At 43.6% G+C, this 19,131-nt stretch overlaps 1 protein-coding gene across 5 annotated transcripts; it reads right to left on the reverse strand.

Annotated features, from left to right (window-relative positions):
* Positions 1-3,607: 3,607 nt before the first annotated feature.
* On the reverse strand, positions 3,608-19,131 carry LOC118080995 (zinc finger protein RFP-like). 5 transcript variants are annotated; one of them, XM_035107084.3, is made up of 9 exons: positions 18,646-19,131; positions 15,144-15,239; positions 13,796-14,026; positions 11,614-11,636; positions 9,368-9,489; positions 7,890-7,991; positions 6,929-6,961; positions 5,593-5,693; positions 3,608-4,352 (listed from the first exon to the last, which is right to left on the reverse strand). In XM_035107084.3, exons 1-9 carry the CDS (start codon positions 19,063-19,065, stop codon positions 4,296-4,298), a joined length of 1,185 nt encoding a protein of 394 aa, XP_034962975.1. In that variant the 5' UTR covers positions 19,066-19,131; the 3' UTR covers positions 3,608-4,295. The 5 variants fall into 5 exon arrangements, with proteins under 5 accessions (XP_034962975.1, XP_034962974.1, XP_088518878.1 ...); XM_035107083.3 differs by having other exon boundaries at positions 6,917-6,961; positions 18,646-19,104; XM_088662752.1 differs by lacking the exon at positions 7,890-7,991 and having other exon boundaries at positions 18,646-19,104.

A 19,131-nucleotide genomic window follows, 5' to 3' on the forward strand; every position in this document is an offset into this window, starting at 1 on the left:
AGCATTTCAACAATATTATAAAAAATTATATAAACAAGACAAAGAACAACAGGAAAAAATCGATCAGTTCCTGGGCAAATACGGACTGCAGGAATTACCAAAAGAGGAAAGGGCTGGATTAAACGTGAAAATAAACAAGCAAGAAGTGGAGGAGGCAATCAAGCAATTAAAAATAGGGAAGTCACCAGGCCCAGATGGGTTAACGGCAAGATACTACAAAACCTTGAAAGACTGGATAATTGAACCACTGACGGACTTATGCAATACTATACTTAAAGGAGAGAAGGCACCAGATACATGGAAAGAAGCTTTTATAACATTAATACCAAAACCGGATACAGATGTCACACAGATGAGAAACTATCGACCGATATCACTCCTAAATGTGGATTACAAAATTTTTGCAACTATTTTGGCATCAAGATTGAAAAGATTATTAAAAGATTATATTCATAAGGACCAGGCGGGGTTTTTACCCAATAGACACATGAAAGATAATATCCGAAACATAGTGGATATATTAGAATTGTTGGAAGCAAGAAGAGATAAAAGAGCAGTATTGATTTTCATTGATGCCGAAAAAGCTTTTGACAATATTTCTTGGAGGTTTATGTTAGCTAACTTTGAAAGGATGGGTATCGGGGAGGAGTTTATTAAGGGGTTGTCAGCGATATATACTGAACAAAAAGCCAAGATTGTGGTAAATGGTGTCATATCAGAACAAATAAGGATTGAAAAGGGAACAAGACAAGGTTGCCCACTCTCTCCTCTTTTATTCATAACAGTTCTAGAGGTACTGTTGGAAAGGATTAGGAGGGAAGAGGAGGTGTTAGGGATAAAAGTTGGAAAAAAGCAATATAAATTAAAAGCATTCGCTGATGATTTGGTTTTGACAATACAAGAGCCTGAAAAAAGTGTATATAAAGCTTTAGAAATAATACAGGAGTTTGGACAGCTAGCAGGATTTAAATTGAATAAAACGAAAACCAAAGTATTGTGTAAAAATTTAACTGTTGAAGAGAGTGAGAGCTTACAAAAAACAACTGGACTGACATTTGTGAACAAGGTGAAATACCTGGGAGTAAATATGACAGCTAGAAATATACAACTGTTTAAAAACAATTATGAGAAATTGTGGAACGAAGTAAAGAGGGATTTAGAAACCTGGACAAAATTAAAATTGTCGTTGTTAGGACGTATTTCAGTGATAAAAATGAATGTATTGCCAAAAATGTTATTTTTGTTCCAAGCGTTACCGATTGTAGAGAAACAGACTTGTTTTCGAGATTGGCAAAAAGCATTATCAAGATTTATTTGGCAGGGGAAGAAGCCAAGAATTAAATATAAGTTATTGACAGATGTTAAAGAAAGAGGAGGCTTCTCCCTGCTGGATTTAAAGTTATATTCAGATGCGGCAGCTTTTTGCTGGTTGAAGGAATGGTTTACACTAGAAAATACTGATGTTTTAGATCTAGAAGGGTTTGATAACGTATTTGGTTGGCATGCATACCTTTGGTACAATAAGGTCAAGGCTCATTATGGCTTCAAATGCCATATAATAAGGAAATCATTGCTCAATGTTTGGATTAGATATAAAGATTTGTTAGAAAGGAAAACACCCAGGTGGATTTCACCCTTGGAGGTAAAAACTAGGAAAAAGTTGAATATGGAAGAAAAATGGTTAAGATATAAAGATCTACTAATAGTTGAAAATGAACAGATAAAGTTAAAAGCATATGACCAGATAAAAGATCAATTATGTGACTGGCTGCAGTATCATAAGATCAATGAATTGTATAGAATGGATAAGAAAATTGGTTTTCAACAAGAAAAGTCTAAGTTGGAAACAGAATTGTTAGAGCCAAAAGCTAAAAATCTATCAAGAATGTATAAATTGTTGCTGGAATGGCATACAAAGGATGAACAAACGAAATCGGTGATGATTGATTGGGCAAAGGATATAGGTCATAATATTATGATAGAGGATTGGGAAAGGTTATGGAAATATAATATGAATTTCACTGCTTGTAATGTGTTGAAAGAGAATTTGTATAAGATGATGTATAGATGGTATCTTACGCCAGTGAAATTGGCAAAGATTTATCATAAAAAAGACAATAAGTGCTGGAAATGTAAAGAATCGGAAGGGACCTTTTTCCATATGTGGTGGACTTGCCCCCGAGTAAAAAACTTCTGGGATAAGATTTACAATGAGTTGAAGAAGGTGTTTAAAAACACATTTGTTAAAAAACCAGAGGCTTTTTTACTTGGTATTATAGGGAAAGAGATACCAAAGAAAGATATCACTTTTTTTCTGTATGCCACAACAGCTGCTAGAATTGTATTAGCAAAGACATGGAAAACAGAAGATCTCCCGACGATTGATGAATGGCAGATGAAGTTGATAGAATATATGGAACTGGCTGAACTGACTGGGAGAATCCGCGACAGAGGAAGAGAGAAGGCAGAAGAGGATTGGAAGAAGTTTAAGATATATTTGGAAAAGAATTATAAGATTAAAACTGAGTAGTAAGGGAGTGGAAGTACGAAGATGCTATAGAGGCACTAGTATATAAGAAGTAAGGAGGAAGATATTTGTTTTTATAAGTATATAAGATTCAATGTATAAGAGTAAAGAATGATGAGAAGAATGGAAATGATAATAATCATAGGTTGGTATTAGAAAAAGTTAAGAATGTTGAAAACGAGAGCGCTGATATAGTTAATACTAGAAACGTGGAGGGAGGGAAGGAGGGAGTCACCAAATACAAGAAAGGAACTAGTAAAGGTTATAAGAAGCTTTTATATTTTTATTCTATTTTGCTGTATTCTTATCTGTATTTCTTTGTTGTAGAGTGTTATTCTTTTATGGTTTGTTTGTATTCTACTTTATATTCTATCTTTGAAAAATTAATAAAAAATGATATTTTAAAAAAAAAGGATATCAAAACTGGGAAAGTGTGGGTTTAAAGAAAATAAAATAAAAATTGGCTGAACAGGAAAAAAAAAGAACACATATGGACACGAGTGTTTGCTTAAGTTTATAATTTATGTGTTTTTATTGTGTCTACCCTAGAACTCATTATCCTGGTCCAGCGCTGTAACCACTATACCACACTCTCTGTATCTGAAGGAGCATTCAATCCAAGTTGGCTTTAAGGATAAAGAGCCCTGAGAAGGGAGAGCAGTTGGCATCCTGGTGCTGCCCGTGGGCACAGTTAGGATCCAGTCAGCATACTGAGCAGGAAGACACAGTCTTTCCCCCTACTATGCTAAGATTTACTGTATTTCTATTTCAATTTTACTGCTTATTTTAAAATTTACATGTATAAATGAGCACAAAGAATTGCAGAATTGTAGAGATGGAAGGGACCCCAAGAGTCATCTAGTCCAACCCCCTGTAATGTAGGACTCTCAGCAAATGCATCTCTAACTTTCATGTACATTTTCATGTAAATTTCTGACGTATTGTTTTTGGTGATACGGAGATGGTGGATCTGCTGTGTCCAAATGCCCTCGCTTGTTTCCTTATTTACAATTCCTGCTTCTCCTTGTTTCTTAATTCCTCCACATACTGTGACTTCTTTACAAACAGTAACATTCCTCATTTCACCTTTCTCCCTTTTGTGGGATAGGTTTATTAATTTTGTAGCTACATGGCAGATCGTTGACATATATATACACACACATTAGTAATAAGCTTGCACAAGCATATAGAGGACCACACATATAATGAAAATAGAATCTTCTCTTTTCCGTATTAAACCTCTGTATTATATGCACCGATTCAGAATATAAATTGTGGTGATGCTCTTCTGAGAGGCTGGATCTGCCACCCGAGGCAACTGCCTCACCTTGCCTCACGGGTGTGCCGGCCCTGCTGCCCAATCAGCATGTATTATCGGTCTGGTTGATATCTGGGCAATCCTTCCGCTTTTTTAAAAAAAATAAAAATAATTTTTATTAGTTTTATATAACAACACAAAAAGACAAAACATTTTAAAAAAACATTTCTACCCACCTGCCCCCCTCCCCCACAAGTCCCCTTCTGCCACAAGTGGATCCTGCGGGTGTTGAGAGTCGAAGGTAGTCCATTTTAAAGCTGGGTTTGTCCTCACCCCCCTTAATCAGTTAAAGGAGTGATCCAAAGAATTCAGTTCCAGGGTGTCAACCGATTTTAGTGAGGAATGCCTCTGCAAAGTCTGGATGGTTGAGGGCTTTTGCTTTAACAAATGTAGAGTATGCTTGAATCACATCCTTGGAGAAGCCCAGAAAGACAAATATCTTCACCAGTTCTACTGATTTTTGGCAGAATTTGTCTTTCTTCTCTTGAGGTCAGGAGAACAAAACATCTAAGGAAAAACAGTGATATGAGGAAGAAGTCAATACTCATGCTTCCAAGGTAATGCTTTAGATTTAGAGCACTTGGAAGTGTGTTCACGCCAAAATCTAAAATTTAGCCATCGTATATGATCGTCTGCCCTCTTCTGTGTTGTTGTAATGTGAACAATGTGTGAAATTGCACAGTGCTTGGGCTCGTGCCTTGAGGAACACATTTCCCACGTCTGGATGTTCTGAGATAAGGTGCCAGGTGCACTGGGTTGCTATAGCAACACCAGAAAGGTCGAGTGTGTGACTTGTGGAGTCATTCACCCTCCCATTGGCCCAGGAAATATGCCCACATGTAGAGACAGGAATAGTAGTCTCTAGGGCAGGCACCCCCAAACTTCGGCCCACCAGATGTTTTGGACTACAATTCCCATCATCCCTGACCACTGGTCCAGTTAGCTAGGGATCATGGGAGTTGTAGGCCAAAACATCTGGAGGGCCGCAGTTTGGGGATGCCTGCTCTGGGGCATTGCTTTCATCCTGTCTTTCTTGTCTGTGCCCTGTCCCGTTTGCTGTCACTCTGTGAGAATCAGGGGAAGAGGCCGTGGGTTTTATACAGAAGCATTAGTTAGCATGGTGATGAGTGTCAATGGATCTGCTCATATGTATCTTTATTTTAAAGACCAGAAGAACTGGTCTTGTGTCTGGAGATATTAAACACTTGGGTTACTTTGAACTGTGTGTGAGGAGTTTCCCCCTTAATTGGGACTCTGGAAGATGCTGTTTGGTTGAGAGAAGGAAATCTCTGATGACTCCACTTACTGTGCTCATAACTCAAACCAGTTGAGGTGCAGTGACGGGGTTCAGAGAAATCAATGCCACGTAATGAAAATTACTCAGAATTTCAAATAGAAAAAGAAATAGAAAAAAAGAATGCTCAAATGTCAAGCTTCAACTACTCTTTGCTTGCTTCCTAGCCCTCCAGCTCTGAAATAGTTAGAAGACAAAGCCAGTGTTTTGAAGTAGAGTTTAGAGATGTGACAGGCTGTAAAAGGCAGCAAGCAGAAAGAGAATCAGAGCACGAGGGTTGATTTCTGTTTCGAATCCAAGACTGTGGCAATGGGAGAAACAAGACTCTCTTGGGGTGTCCGTGCTGTGAACCCCTCCATCGTAGACTCAGATTGTATATATGTGTAAATAAACCATATATCCCAAAGACACCAGTCTCTGCTGTATCTCATTTCCCAAAAGGAAATACGAAACCTGGGAAAGCCGCTTGGGAGCTCTGGAATTTTGTGCTGCTTGGCGACTGAGTTGGGGTACAGTCCTGTCTTCCTTTTTTTGAGGTCCAGAGAGCACAGCACCTAAGGGGGGGAGTCAAATGAGGAAAAAGTCAATACACATACTTGGCTCCAAGGGCAATGCCTTAGATTTAGAACGTTTGCAAGTGTGTTCATGCCCAAAAACTAAAATTTAGCCATAGTACTCCATCTTTTGCCCTCTTCCAGCATCAGCATTAAGTGTTATGCAAACATGTTGGGGGGTGGGGGCGCTCAGAGAAGAGTTGCAATCAATGCCAAAGACTGGATTTTAAACTGACCCTAATACAGAACCCTCAAATGTCAAGATAGCAGATATCTAATGGCAAATTCTACGTGTGAAAATGTGTATTTAAATGCACTGCTATTTCTTTCCGGCATTCTATTCCCCCCTCCCCCAAATCACATTACAGTCTTATGTAGGATCCCCATGTGATTTGGAGCTCCCTTCTGCAGACAGCGCCAATAATGGGGTACACTAGAGGGGGCAAAGCTTGTGCACATATCTGTGCTCTCCCTTGTGTAGTTCTAAGCATGTGGGAGAAGTGAACACCCCAAGAGGGCCACAGTCTTCCCTCCACATTTGGCTTTGATGAGTCTGGACCAGCTTCAGAGCAAGCAACAGTCCACTTCAGAACTTCCTTTAAATGCAGAAGATTGCACCAGATTGCAGTAGTAAGTAGTATTCATCTGTTTGTCCTATTGCAGACAAGAGAAGGGAGCCAAGCGAACGGAGGGCAGCTGCATCAATGGGTAGTTACACAGTTAGTCTGGGCCCAGTTAGTCTGGGCCATTAACCAAGAGCAGAGCAAAGGAATTGGGCCATCAAGAAAGACGGAGAGGGGGCTCTGTGCCAGACAGCTCTTGTGAGGGCCCCTTCCCCAACCATGAGATGGTTACAAGACAAAATCAGAGTAGAATAGAGTTTAGGGATGTGACAGGTTGTAAAAGGCAACAAGCCGGAAAGAGAATCAGAGCACGAGGGTTGAGTCCTGTTTTAAATGCAAGACTGTGGCTATGGGAGAAACAAGACTCTCTTGGGGTGTCCGTGCTGTGAACCCCTCTATCATACACAGAGATTGTATATATGTGTAAATAAACCATATATCCTAAAGACACCACACTCTCTGCTGTCTCTCATTTCCCAAAAGGAAATACGAACCCTGGAGATGCAGCTTGGGACCCCAGCAATCTTGTGCTGCTGGGAGATTGAAGTGCAAAACCCTCCCATATCTCATCTGCAAAAATTGTTTAAAGATCTGCCAAACCTGGAAATGTACCTTTCTTTCCTTGAAGTCCAGAGAGCATAACATCTAAGGGAAAAAAGTGAAATGAGGAAAAAGTCAATACTCATACTTGGCTCCAAGGGCGATGCTTTAGATTTAGAACGTTTGTAAGTGTGTTCGTAGTGATGTATGGAAGTGAGAGCTGGACCATAAAGAAGGCTGATTGCCGAAGAATTGATGCTTTTGAATTATGGTGCTGGAGGAGACTCTTGAGAGTCCCATGGACTGCTAGAAGATCAAACCTATCCATTCTTAAGGAAATCAGCCCTGAGTGCTCCCTGGAAGGACAGATCGTGAAGCTGAGGCTCCAATACTTTGGCCACCTCATGAGAAGAGAAGACTCCCTGGAAAAGCCCCTGATGTTGGGAAAGATTGAGGGCACAAGGAGAAGGGGACGACAGAGGATGAGATGGTTGGACAGTGTTCTTGAAGCTACCAACATGAGTCTGAGCAAACTGTGGGAGGCAGTGGAAGACAGGAGTGCCTGGCGTGCTCTGGTCCATGGGGTCACAAAGAGTCGGACACAACTAAAGCACTAAACAACAACAACAACGAAGTGTGTTCATGGCAAAATCTAAAATTTAGTCATAGTACTCCATCTTTCTCCCTCTTCCAGCATTAGTATTAAGTCTTAAGAAAGCATGTTCGCGGGGGGGGGGGGGGGCACAGAGAAGAGTTGCCTCCCCATCTCTGAGAGAGTTAGAAGACAAAACCAGTATTCTGGAGTAGAGTTTAGGGATGTGACAGGCTGTAAAAGGCGGAAAGAGAATCAGAGCACGAGGGTTGATTCCTGTTTTGGATCCAAGGCTGTGGCTGTGGGAGAAACAAGACTCTCTTGGGGTGTCTGTGAACCCCTCCATCGTAGGCTCAGGTTGCATATATGTGTAAATAAACCATATGTCTTAAAGGCACCAGAGTCTCTGCTGCCTCTCATTTCCCAAAAGAAAATACAAACCCAGGGAAGGCAGCTTGGGGATCCAGAAACCTTGTGCTGCTTGGTTATTGTGGCGGGGTACAGCCGTGTCTTTCTTTTCTTGAGGCCCAGAGAGCACAACGTCTAAGGGGGGGGAAAGTGAAATGAGGAAGAAGTCAATACTCACTTGGCTCCAAGGGCAATGCTTTAGATTTAGAATGTTTGCAAGTGTTTTCATGCCAAAATCTAAAATTTAGCCATAGTACTCCCTCTTTCACCCTCTTCCGGCATTAGCATTAAGTGTTATGAAAGCATGTTGGTGGGTGGGAGTGCTCAGAGAAGAGTTGCAATCAATGCCAAAGACTGAAAGGTCACTCAGAATTTTCAACTGACCCTCATACAGAACCCTCAAATGTCAAGATATCAGATTTCTAAGAGGAAATTATACATGTGAAAATTTAAATTTTAGTTTAGGCTCTGTTTTGAAGTTGCGGGGGGGGGGGTTGCGATCCCCATCCACGTAGCATGCCCGCGCAGCGGGATGCTGCGCATGTGTTGTTATGTGGCGGGTTTTCGCCACCCCCCGCAAATCCAAAGCCGTGTGCCTCCAGCTCCAAACTCCAGGCAGAAAGCCCACACGGCACGGGGCACCCACCGCGCCAAGCGGGCTTTCCACCTGGAGTTTGGAGCTGGAGGCGCGCAGCCCCAGAGTCATGGGGGGGCATCGATACCCCGCTACGTAATGACACATGCGTCGTTACATAATGACGCCCCCCCTGGTGCACGGCAATTTGCCGCCCCGGGTGTCTCAGCGGCTAGCTATGCCGCTGGGGTACACTAATGGCCCCCTCCCCCAGCTCTGAGAGAGTTAGAAGACAAAACCAGAGTTTTGAAGTAGATGTTAGGGATGTGACAGGCTGTAAAAGGCAGCATGCCAGAAAAAGAAGAAGAAGAGTTTGGATTTGATATCCCGCTTTATCACTACCCGAAGGAGTCTCAAAGCGGCTAACAATCTCCTTTCCCCTCCTCCCCCACAACAAACACTCTGTGAGGTGGGTGGGGCTGAGAGACTTCAAAGAAGTGTGACTAGCCCAAGGTCACCCAGCAGCTGCATGTGGAGGAGCGGGAAGCGAACCCGGTTCAACCAGATTACCAGTCCACCACTCTTAACCACTACAACACACTGGCTCAGTGCACGATGGTTGATTCCTGTTTTGAATGCAAGGCTGTAGTTATGGGAGAAACAAGATTCTCTTGAGGTGTCTGTGCTGTGAACCCCTCCATCATAGATTCAGATTGTATATATGTGTAAATAAACCACATATCTTAAAGAAATCACAGTCTCTGCTGTGCCTCATTTCCCAATAAGAAATCTTCACCACCTGGAAATTGGCATGGCATGCAACTCTTTCATCTATCATCTATCTATCTATCTATCTATCTATCTATCTATCTATCTATCTATCTAATCTATCATCATCTATCTCACATCTAAAACATCGTACAATGGTCTTTGTTACCTTTAAATTTCTTGGTCTCCTTCTCCAAAAAAGGATGCATTTTAGAGAATTTATCTATTTGCTCTTTTAATCCTGGAGGAAAAGCTATTGCATCCATGGTTTTATTTTCATTTTCATTACACCTAGGAAGAAGAAAGTCAGGTTTATTGTGATTCATCAGATAATTCTCAAGTCATTCTTAATTCAGGAGAAAAGTGGGAACAGAAGGAAAATACCGAAAGGCTCGTCCATGATAGGTTTTTCTTTCATTCCCCCTGCTTTCCCCACGAAAGCCCCCGCTGTTTACCACTGAATCGGAACGAAGTTCGATCAGGTTTTCTGTGGGTTGACAGCAAAATAGAAGCAAAAATGTATCGGGTTTTCTGTGGATTTAAGTTTCTTCTAAAGGGACCCAGGTGGCGCTGTGGTTAAACCATTGAGCCTAGGGCTTGCTGACCAGAAGGTCGGCGGTTCGAATCCCTGTGACGGAGTGAGCTCCCGTTGCTTGGTCCCAGCTCCTGCCAACCTAGCAGTTCGAAAGCACGTCAAAATGCAAGTAGATAAATAGGAACTGCTACAGCGGGAAGGTAAGCGGCGTTTCCATGTGCTGCTCTGGTTCGCCAGAAGCGGCTTTGTCATGCTGGAAGCTATACGCCTGCTCCCTCGGCCAATAATGCGAGATGAGCGCGCAACCCCAGAGTCGGTCACGACTGGACCTAATGGTCAGGGGTCCCTTTACCTTTACCTTTATGTTTCTTCCAATTCTGTGGTAAGCAGCAGGTTTTCCCATGAAAAGCGGTGGGACAAAAGAAAAGCCTCTCAGACCTGGGCATAGATATCACAGGAAAAGCGGAAATGTGGATAAGCCCTGTGATAGCAACTAATGGTATTGTCTGCCCTGTGACCATTACAAAGACCTATGAAAAACTGGGAAATGAAGTATGGGGGGGGGGTATAAAGTGTAAATCTACATACATTTTTTCATATAAAATTTACATATAAATGATCAATCCATAATCTATCTTACCTCTCTTTTATTTATTTTAAAAAATAAACTTTGCCATTAAGATGCAGAAATATTTTAAACAATCTGCCGGAAATTTTGATGCACATATTGCACACCGTACCGTGTTTAAAATTACAGCTGGGTCAGAAGTGCCTGATTAACTTGTGACAAAGTTGTGATATGTCGCTGCTACTACCTGGTCAGAACAGGGTATAAATTGGCCCAAAATGGTTGGGGATCTGGGTGAATCTGGAGCACAACCTTACTGAATATTTCCTCCAACAAATTATGTTTGCACATACTGCAAATTTAGAATTTTGAAGTGTCAGGCATAGCTCTAGTGGCTTTAGCCCAAACATAGCAGAGTTTTCCTGCACATCGCAGAAGCTAGTTGAGGTGGAAATGACTAGTCGGCTAGACGCAGAATAACTATTTACAGGATTTATTAAAAGAAAATAAAACCAGCAGAGTTTCTGCATACAAAGCAAAGCAAAATAAATCCTCTCTGTCTCTCTCTCTCCAACCATACGCAGCACTCCTACTCCTAACACACAACAAGAAACAACTGTGCTAGCATTCCTAGATAACAGAGTTCAGTGCTGGTCATTAACCAATCAGAGAGCTGTTGCCAGGCCAGGCAGACCTTGGCTTTCTGCCAAGAGTAAATTGACACTGCCTTGAGTTAATTGTGTGAAGCAAGAATCTGTAAGTTTCCCATGAGAACCAATTAACAGAAACCGAACAGTAACTAATAACAGCATCTCTTTACCCTGGGTCTTTGTCATATAGGAGATGTATTCTAGGACCCACCCTGTTTTCTTGGATTGTAATTTGTTTTAACTATTTTTAATATTGTATTTTAATCCATAAATTGCTCTGGAACCAGACAGTAGAGGACAAGTAAGAAATCTAATAATCCACCAACAACATCTCTGCTAAGATATGAAGTATAAAGTAGATGAAGAAATATAATCACTCCTTCCTAAAATATGCATTTTATATGCATAATCCCCATTTTTGTATGCTGTTCTGGCATCCCACAATACACTTTTTGTACATTTCCCCGCACGAGATACGCAGTTTTGGATTAAAAAATGCATCACAAAATTTGTAAAAGTGTGCAATCAGATTGGTATCTGTTTGCTGATCTGCTTATTGGTCTGTAAACTGTGGATTAGATTGGTTCGCATAGACCAAATTATTCCTTACCTCAGAGGAAGGAAATCAATATCAGCCCACTATTCATAACAAAGCCACATACCTTTCCAGGATGCTTCTCATATTCTAGATGGAAGAGACAGAATGAGAGAAATTCAGTCCTTTGCACCAGACCCCTCCCACACATCAGACATCTCTCAGTTCACAGAAGGGACATACTGCATTTTTCTATGTATTTTCTATGTTTTCTGCAGAGGCAACGCGCTAGTCCCCACTGGGCAAGGCGGGCGTGAGAAGACCTCTCCTCTTTGCAGAGGAGAAGGGTTGTGAGCGGGAGCTGTTTCCCGTGCTAGCAGGGGGGCGTATTTGGCCCCCTGCATTAGCCTATCCCCACTGCCGTGCCAAGCCTCTCAGCTAGCCAATAAGGACAGCTGAGGGGCGGGGTCTGGCTGCATTTAAGCAGCCGTGGCGGCGTTCAAGCCCCCATTCAGCTTCTGCGCCACATCAGATCGCCTGTTCCATGTGTTCTATGCTTTTGACCTTGCTATGGACTTTGGTTGGTTGCCTTGCTTGCCCAAGAGGCCTGGTAGGAGTTTTTTTTTAATCCGTTTGGCCAATTGGCACTGGCCTCTTGGTTTTTTCACCTACCTCGTAGCAATTTGTCACAACTTTATGGTATTGGCGGTTATGCGTTGGAATATGTACATGTGTGTCAGAGGACAGGTTGTGGCCATCATCCAACCCCTCCTCTTTTGGGTATCCCGTTAAAGGGATGCAGCGGTCGTGGATCCTGTCCAATGCCCTGCTGGTGGCTAGGGCCATGGCACGACCCCTGGTGACGTCAGGGGAAGCTTCCAGTTGTATTTGCATCAACAAGCTCCTCCCACTGGTTGTTAACCCTTGAATGATTCCCCGCTGAACTGTGTCTTATTTTACTCTACGCGGGTGGCGGGTCCTCAAATCGCTCTCAGCCCTAGCCATGTTAGAGCCTTTTGGAGGAAGGGGGAGCAGGCTGGAGCGGGGCCCCACCCGTCCTCCGCAGGCTTCCTCTTCCACATGCCTCCGTGCCTCCTTTAAATGCTACAGATTTCCATCTGCTAGGAAATTACAAGGTCACGTGTGGTTTTGGCAACCCCAGTTTAAAATATTGGTTTCTTTCACCCTGAAGTACTTTTTAATCTTCCCAATGGAACATAGGGTCCAGATTCAATTCTACTTTGTCAAAAAATTAAGCTCCACCAGCACAAAATGTTCCATATTATGGCTCTAACTTTGTTTCTGTTTGACAGAAGTGGATGAAATTTGCAAGCCTATTTGTCCCTCCAGAGTAGCTTAAACATTGCAAATTACTGTACAGGCAAATAAATGCAGGAGGCATCCCATTGGGCAGCTTTGGCTCTCTTTCTCTCTTTTTAAGGAAACTTCTATAGCCTTTAATAAAAAATGGATGAAATTAGTGCCCATGGTTGCTCCTTCAGAGGGAATGAGTGATAACTGCAACAGTTCTCCCACAAAGGTAGACTTTACAGTTCTGGAGTAGGTAAAAAAGGAATCACTTAACTTCCCTTAGTGTTTTATGGACAATCAGTCTGAAAACAGGAAAACATGAGAGACAAGTGTAACTGGAATAAAATAAAAAATAAAAAAATCCTTCCAGTAGCACCTTAGAGACCAACTAAGTTTATCACTGTATGAACTTTTGTGTACATGCACACTTCTTCAGCACACGAAAGCTCATACCAATGACAAACTTAGTTGGTCTCTAAGGTGCTACTGGAAGGAATTTTTTTTATTTTTTGTTTCGACTACTTCGGACCAACACGGCTACCTACCTGTATGGAGTAAAATAAGGAAGGAAGGAAGGAGGACAAATAGGTCTGGGCATTTGTGCTATGAGTCTTTAAAGTTGATTTTGGTAAAGGAAAAGAAAGGAATTCCATTTTTTCCCCTAGGATTGAGAATTGACAATTAGGCTGACTTTAGGTACCTGTTCGCAGGTAGAAGGGATGCTAGTACAAGGACTTGACACTGGCAGATGTAAGGAGACACCAACAAGATGCAACTTGAAGGGGCATTAAATGGTCTCATTGTTTTTGTTGAGCTTTCTTTGACCAACCCAGTTCCCTCCAGCAGTTTATTACTTTCCCCTTTGCTTTATATATCAACCAAATACCGAAGTACACACATCTACTGTAAATACTTCTATAGACCAATGAACAGAGTGTGTGGTGGGACAGCCCTTCCCCAGAGGGCAATTTGGACTATTTCATTGTGCCATTGCTCACCTGCAAGAATTCATTCACTGGCTGCTTCTGTTTCTCCTCCAGCTGCCTGATTAGGTTGTCAAGGGAGGCCATTTCCTCACAGAGTTTGGCAATATATTGATTCCTAGAGTTTTTAATCCCATAGTCCAGTTCCTTTAATTGAGTCAGCAGGAGGCGCTCCTGTTCTTCCAGAAACTGGTGCAATTCCTTGAAATCAGCCACGATTTTCTGCCTCTCCATGTCTGTCTGCTTCTGCAAGGAGAGAGTCATGGCCAGACAAAGACATTTAGATGTCCCCTTAATTCCATGTGCACAAGCTGACTGGCAGGGCAGTTGAGGTTTACTTCAACACTCACAATGGTACAGAAGTTCAGTCACAGCTGAGGGAAGCAGGCAGGCTAGCTTAGTAGGACACGACCACTTTGCTTCGCTCTGTCCTCAGTGTTTTCCTGCTGCTCACCTACCGATCTATTAAGCTGTTGCTGCTGCTCTCTATTCCCTGGCATCTTCAGCCTGCCCTGGCCACCTCACTCTGCCTAATAGTAGGGCCTGGAGGAAGGACTAGCTTTGTGGGGTCACTTTGTTCTTTAAAATACCAGGTGCACAGCCTGGTACGCAGGCTGAGACCCTACCTGCCTGCAGACTGTCTCGCCAGAGTGATGTATGCTCTAGTTATTTCCCGCTTGTACTACTGCAATGCGCTTTACGTGGGGCTACCTTTGAAGGTGACCCAGAAACTACAACTAATCCAGAATGTGGCTGGGAGGTCCAGCACCGAGGGCCTTCTGCTGGTTCCCTCACTGCGAGAAGTGAGGTTACAGGGAACCAGGCAGAGGGCCTTCTTGGTAGTGGCGCCCACCCTGTGTAACGCCCTCCATGAGATGTCAATGAAAGAATCAACTATCTAACTTTTAGAAGACATCTGAAGGCAGCCTTGTTTAGGGAAGTTTTTAATCTTTGATGTTTTATCGCTTATATTATTATTATTATTATTATTATTATTATTATCATCATTAATTCTGTTGGGGAAACCCAGCCAGATGGGTGGGGTATAAATTATTATTATTAATTATTATTATATTAATGCTGGCATGGCTGGCATTTTTGGACTCGAGGACTACATTCACCCTTAGACAACCCTACCAATTTTAGCCTATCCTGCTGAATGTTGTCTAGCTTTGCAGGCAGCTGCTGGTCAAGGTCTGAAGGAGAGACCTTTCCCAACTCTACCACCCGATATCCTTTTCATTGATAATGCCAATGATCAAATCTGGGGCGCTGTGCAAATGAAGTGTAGGCTCCACCGCAGAACGAAGGCCTCACTCTGTCAATATAACCATGCTGGAGAGGCAAGAAGGTTTGCACCTACCAGCAGATTCTGGCTTTCAGTCTCCCCCTTCAGTTTAGAAGACAGAATTTCTTCTCTTTGTTTGTTCAGGAACTCCAAATGATGCAGGATTTTACCCTAGGGTGACCGAAAAGGCATTTGGGTTAGTTTTGGCAGCAGAGATATACTCATAAAATTGTAACAGCCGTGTCTGTTCAAGAAACCAAGAACACGAAGGTTGAAAAGGGTCTATGTGCAACTTTTAGGAAACCTCCGTTCTCAATGCAGAATTACCGGTAGATCAGCATACACACACACACACACACACACACACACACACACACACACACACACACAATTTTATTATTAAAGATTTCTGGGTACATACAATGGTAGGTAGGGGGGGAAAGAGGGGGGAAGGTGAGGTGGGGTTGGGTCGTTCTGCTTCTATTCTTCTACTTAATGTATGTTTGGGGTTTTGTGTCAGCGTTACTTGTATGGGTTTTCTTACTATTCACTTGTTGTGTTTCCTTGGTGGTGAGAAAGGTGTTTTTTTGGGGGGGGGTGGCCCAGGATGTGATTGGTTGTCTTTCGGTGGCTGTAGTGAGATTTGTTTTTGTGTGTGATATGCATATTAATACAGCTACTAATTCATTTTCTGATTAAATATGGGTGTTAACAAGAGGGTGGGAGAAGCTCTGGAGCCAACTGCTGCTTCTCAGGTAAACTACACCTCCTATTGTCCGAGCATGTAGTCACTCCCCCTACCTGGCTGATCCCCTGGCAACGCCTCCCCAGGCTGGATTGGGTGATTAGCTGAGGTGGGTGGAGACCTCCAGGTACAAAAAAGCCAATGCAATTCTGGGCTACATCAATATTCTGCTCTGGTCAGACCTCACCTGGAGTACTGTGTCCAGTTCTGGGCACCACAGTTCAAGAAGGATACTGACAAGCTGGAACGTGTCCAGAGGAGGGCAACCAAAATGGTCAAAGGCCTGGAAACGATGCCTTATGAGGAATGGCTTGGGGAGCTGGGTATGTTTAGCCTGGAGAAGAGAAGGTTAAGGGGTGATATGATAGCCATATTCAAATATATAAAAGGATGTCATATAGAGGAGGGTGAAAGGTTGTTTTCTGCTGCTCCAGAGAAGCGGACACAGAGCAATGGATTCAAACTACAAGAAAGAAGATTCCACCTAAACATTAGGAAGAACTTCCTGACAGTAAGAGCTGTTCGGCAGTGGAATTTGCTACCAAGGAGTGTGGTGGAGTCTCCTTCTTTGGAGGTCTTTAAGCAGAGGCTTGACAGGCATATGTCAAGAATGCTTTGATGGTGTTTCCTGCTTGGCAGTGGGTTGGACTGGATGGCCCTGGTGGTCTCTTCCAACTCTATGATTCTATGATTCTATACCCAGCCTGGGGAGGATGAAGCCAGACTGAACTACCAAGAGCCGCACTGGGATCTATGGGGCTGTGCGTGACCACACAAAAGTCACTCCCCATTTGATGTGGGGAATGGTCATTCTGCATGGATAGGACTGCACCTAATACTTCCCTGATGGCACAACGAAACCAGATGTTGTCTGTGTTAGAACATCCAGAGGTACCATGCGCTGGTACCTATTGCACCAAACAGCTACAGCTCCCATAATACATATGGGAAAATAGCTATTGAACTCACAAGTTTGCAAGCAATGCAAATGTAGGCTTTCAGAAATCCACGGGACTTCATGTTCAGGAAGATGGGGTTATGAAACAAAGACTGCTATCCCAGCATTATCCATCCACCCATCTTTCCATTTTTGTCCCACCTGTCTCCAAGGAGCTCAAGGCAATCTACACTCAATTTAACTCTCGCAACAGCCCTGTGAGGTGGGTTAGGCTGGGGAAAAGTGACTTCCAGCCACAGCAGTGAGTTTTAAGTAAGAGTGGCAATTTGAAGCTGGTTCTCCCCCAGGACTCTAACCACTACATCACAATGGCTTTCAAACTTCTGAAAGAAAGGAAGATATGAGTAGGTGTGTGTACCAGAGCATAGACAACAGTAGTTAGGATATCCCTGTCCAGATAGGGGCGTAGCTGGGCACCAGCCAAAGCTGAAGGAAGGCACTCTGTGCCACTGAGGCCACCTGAGCCTCGAGTGACAGCAAAGGATCCAGGCCAGGAGTATCCCCAAGCTATGAACCTGCTCCTTCAGAGGAAGTGTAACCTCATGAAGAGCAGACGATCTCCCACCTGTCCTGTCTAGGGAACCACCCACTAACAGTGCCTCAATTTTATCTGGATTGAGCTTCGGTTTGTTGACCCTTGTTTACATGCTATGGAGTTGCAACTGTGTTTAGTGCTGAATACTGCCAGAAGACTTTGGATTTTACACTTTGTTACTTTTTTCTATGGCTGAAGTCCTGGGGAACATGGAAGTTAGAATATTTGAGTAGGAGCATGTGCAAAACAAACCTCCTTGTTTGAATCCTTTGCAAGCAGGGACTGAGATCCCTGCACACCTTGATCCTGCAAGCCACCACATAGAATCATAGAGTTGGAGGAGACCACAAGGGCCATCCAGTCCAACCCCCTGCCAAGCAGGCAACACCATCAAAGCATTCTTGACAGATGGCTGTCAAGCCTCTGCTTAAAGACCTCCAAAGAAGGAGACTCCACCACACTCCTTGGTAGCAAATTCCACTGCCGAACAACTCTCCCTTTCCTAAGAGCCCAGAAGCCCACTTTGTAGCATGAGAAGATGATAGTGGTGTTTCTCTCCAGGCAACGATGGTGCAAACTTTTCCCACTGAGGACTGGTTTAGGAGTGCTAATTCCAGCATCCCCAGCTCCTGGCAACCTTTCCACTGGGCAGACTGCCCTTCTAGACCACTGGGCATAACATCCGTTTCCCAACATAAATTCTGGGACTAAAGAAAAAGAGAGACAACTGGGACCTGGGGACATCAAATGCTTCCACTAGGCTGGCTTATACAGAGTCAGACCTCTGGTTTGTTCCCTATACAGACTGAAAGCTGCTTTCCAGGATTTGGGGCAAAGGCTGTCCCCAGCCCTACATAAAAATTCTAAGGAATGAACCAGGTACCCTCTGCTGAGCTATGACCCTCAGACCAGCCTTCAAGTTTTCAAGTTCCCTTGGAACTTCTTGCGAATGTTCCTACTACTGAATGCTCAGTACAAGATAGTGGGCCCTTCAGCTCCTAACTCGCTTCCAGCCTCTCCCCAGGCTGGAACATTCACCAGCCCCAGTTCACATCCTCCTCAAGTCTGTTTTGCCTGGCAAAACGTGTCCCCGAACTCCACTAATGCTTTCCACTTACTCAGATGGCGGACAGAGACGGCAATGAGAGCATTTGTAGGAACTAGTCTAAAGCAAAAATTTTCAAGGGTTGCTCTGTCCCCCTTTGCCTCGGGACCCAATAACCAGCAGCGTTGGACACAAACACCTACTCACACCCCACACCTGAATTTTGCACAGAGAAAGATGCAGCTCTCGGCCAGCATCCCTCGGAAGTCTGGGCCCCATCCTACAGCTCCCTACCTCATACTTTTCAAAAGCTTCCTCCTTTGGGATCACTTTGTGCTCCCTGTGATCCTTGGATTTGTCGCACACCACACAGATGGGGGCTTGGTCATCTTTGCAAAAGAGCTTCAGGGGCTCCTTGTGCCTCTCGCAAACCCTTCCCAGCGCTTCCGCCCCTTTGGCCATCTGAAGGCTGAATTTCCTGGCTATTTCCACAATGCTTGCCAGTTGCCGGTTGGGCCTGAAATTCCTTTGCTGACAACGATCCCTGCACTGAGGGCAAGAAGCCTCTCTGTCGGGTCCCCCCAAGGCCCGGGTGATGCAGGTTTGGCAGAAATTGTGGCCGCAGTCTATGGTCACTGGATCTGTGAAATACTCCAGGCAGATGGAGCATGTCGTTTCCTCGCAGAGGTTCTGGACTGGACCCTCGTCTGCCATTCCGTCTGCCTGAAAGGGAAATAAAAGCCTTCGTTTCGTTTCTCCAGTTTCAAACCACAGGGCGGG

This window comes from Zootoca vivipara, chromosome 2 (genome assembly GCF_965207765.1).
Source record: "Zootoca vivipara chromosome 2, rZooViv2.hap1.1, whole genome shotgun sequence".
In the NCBI taxonomy this organism is placed as follows: Eukaryota; Metazoa; Chordata; class Lepidosauria; order Squamata; family Lacertidae; genus Zootoca; species Zootoca vivipara.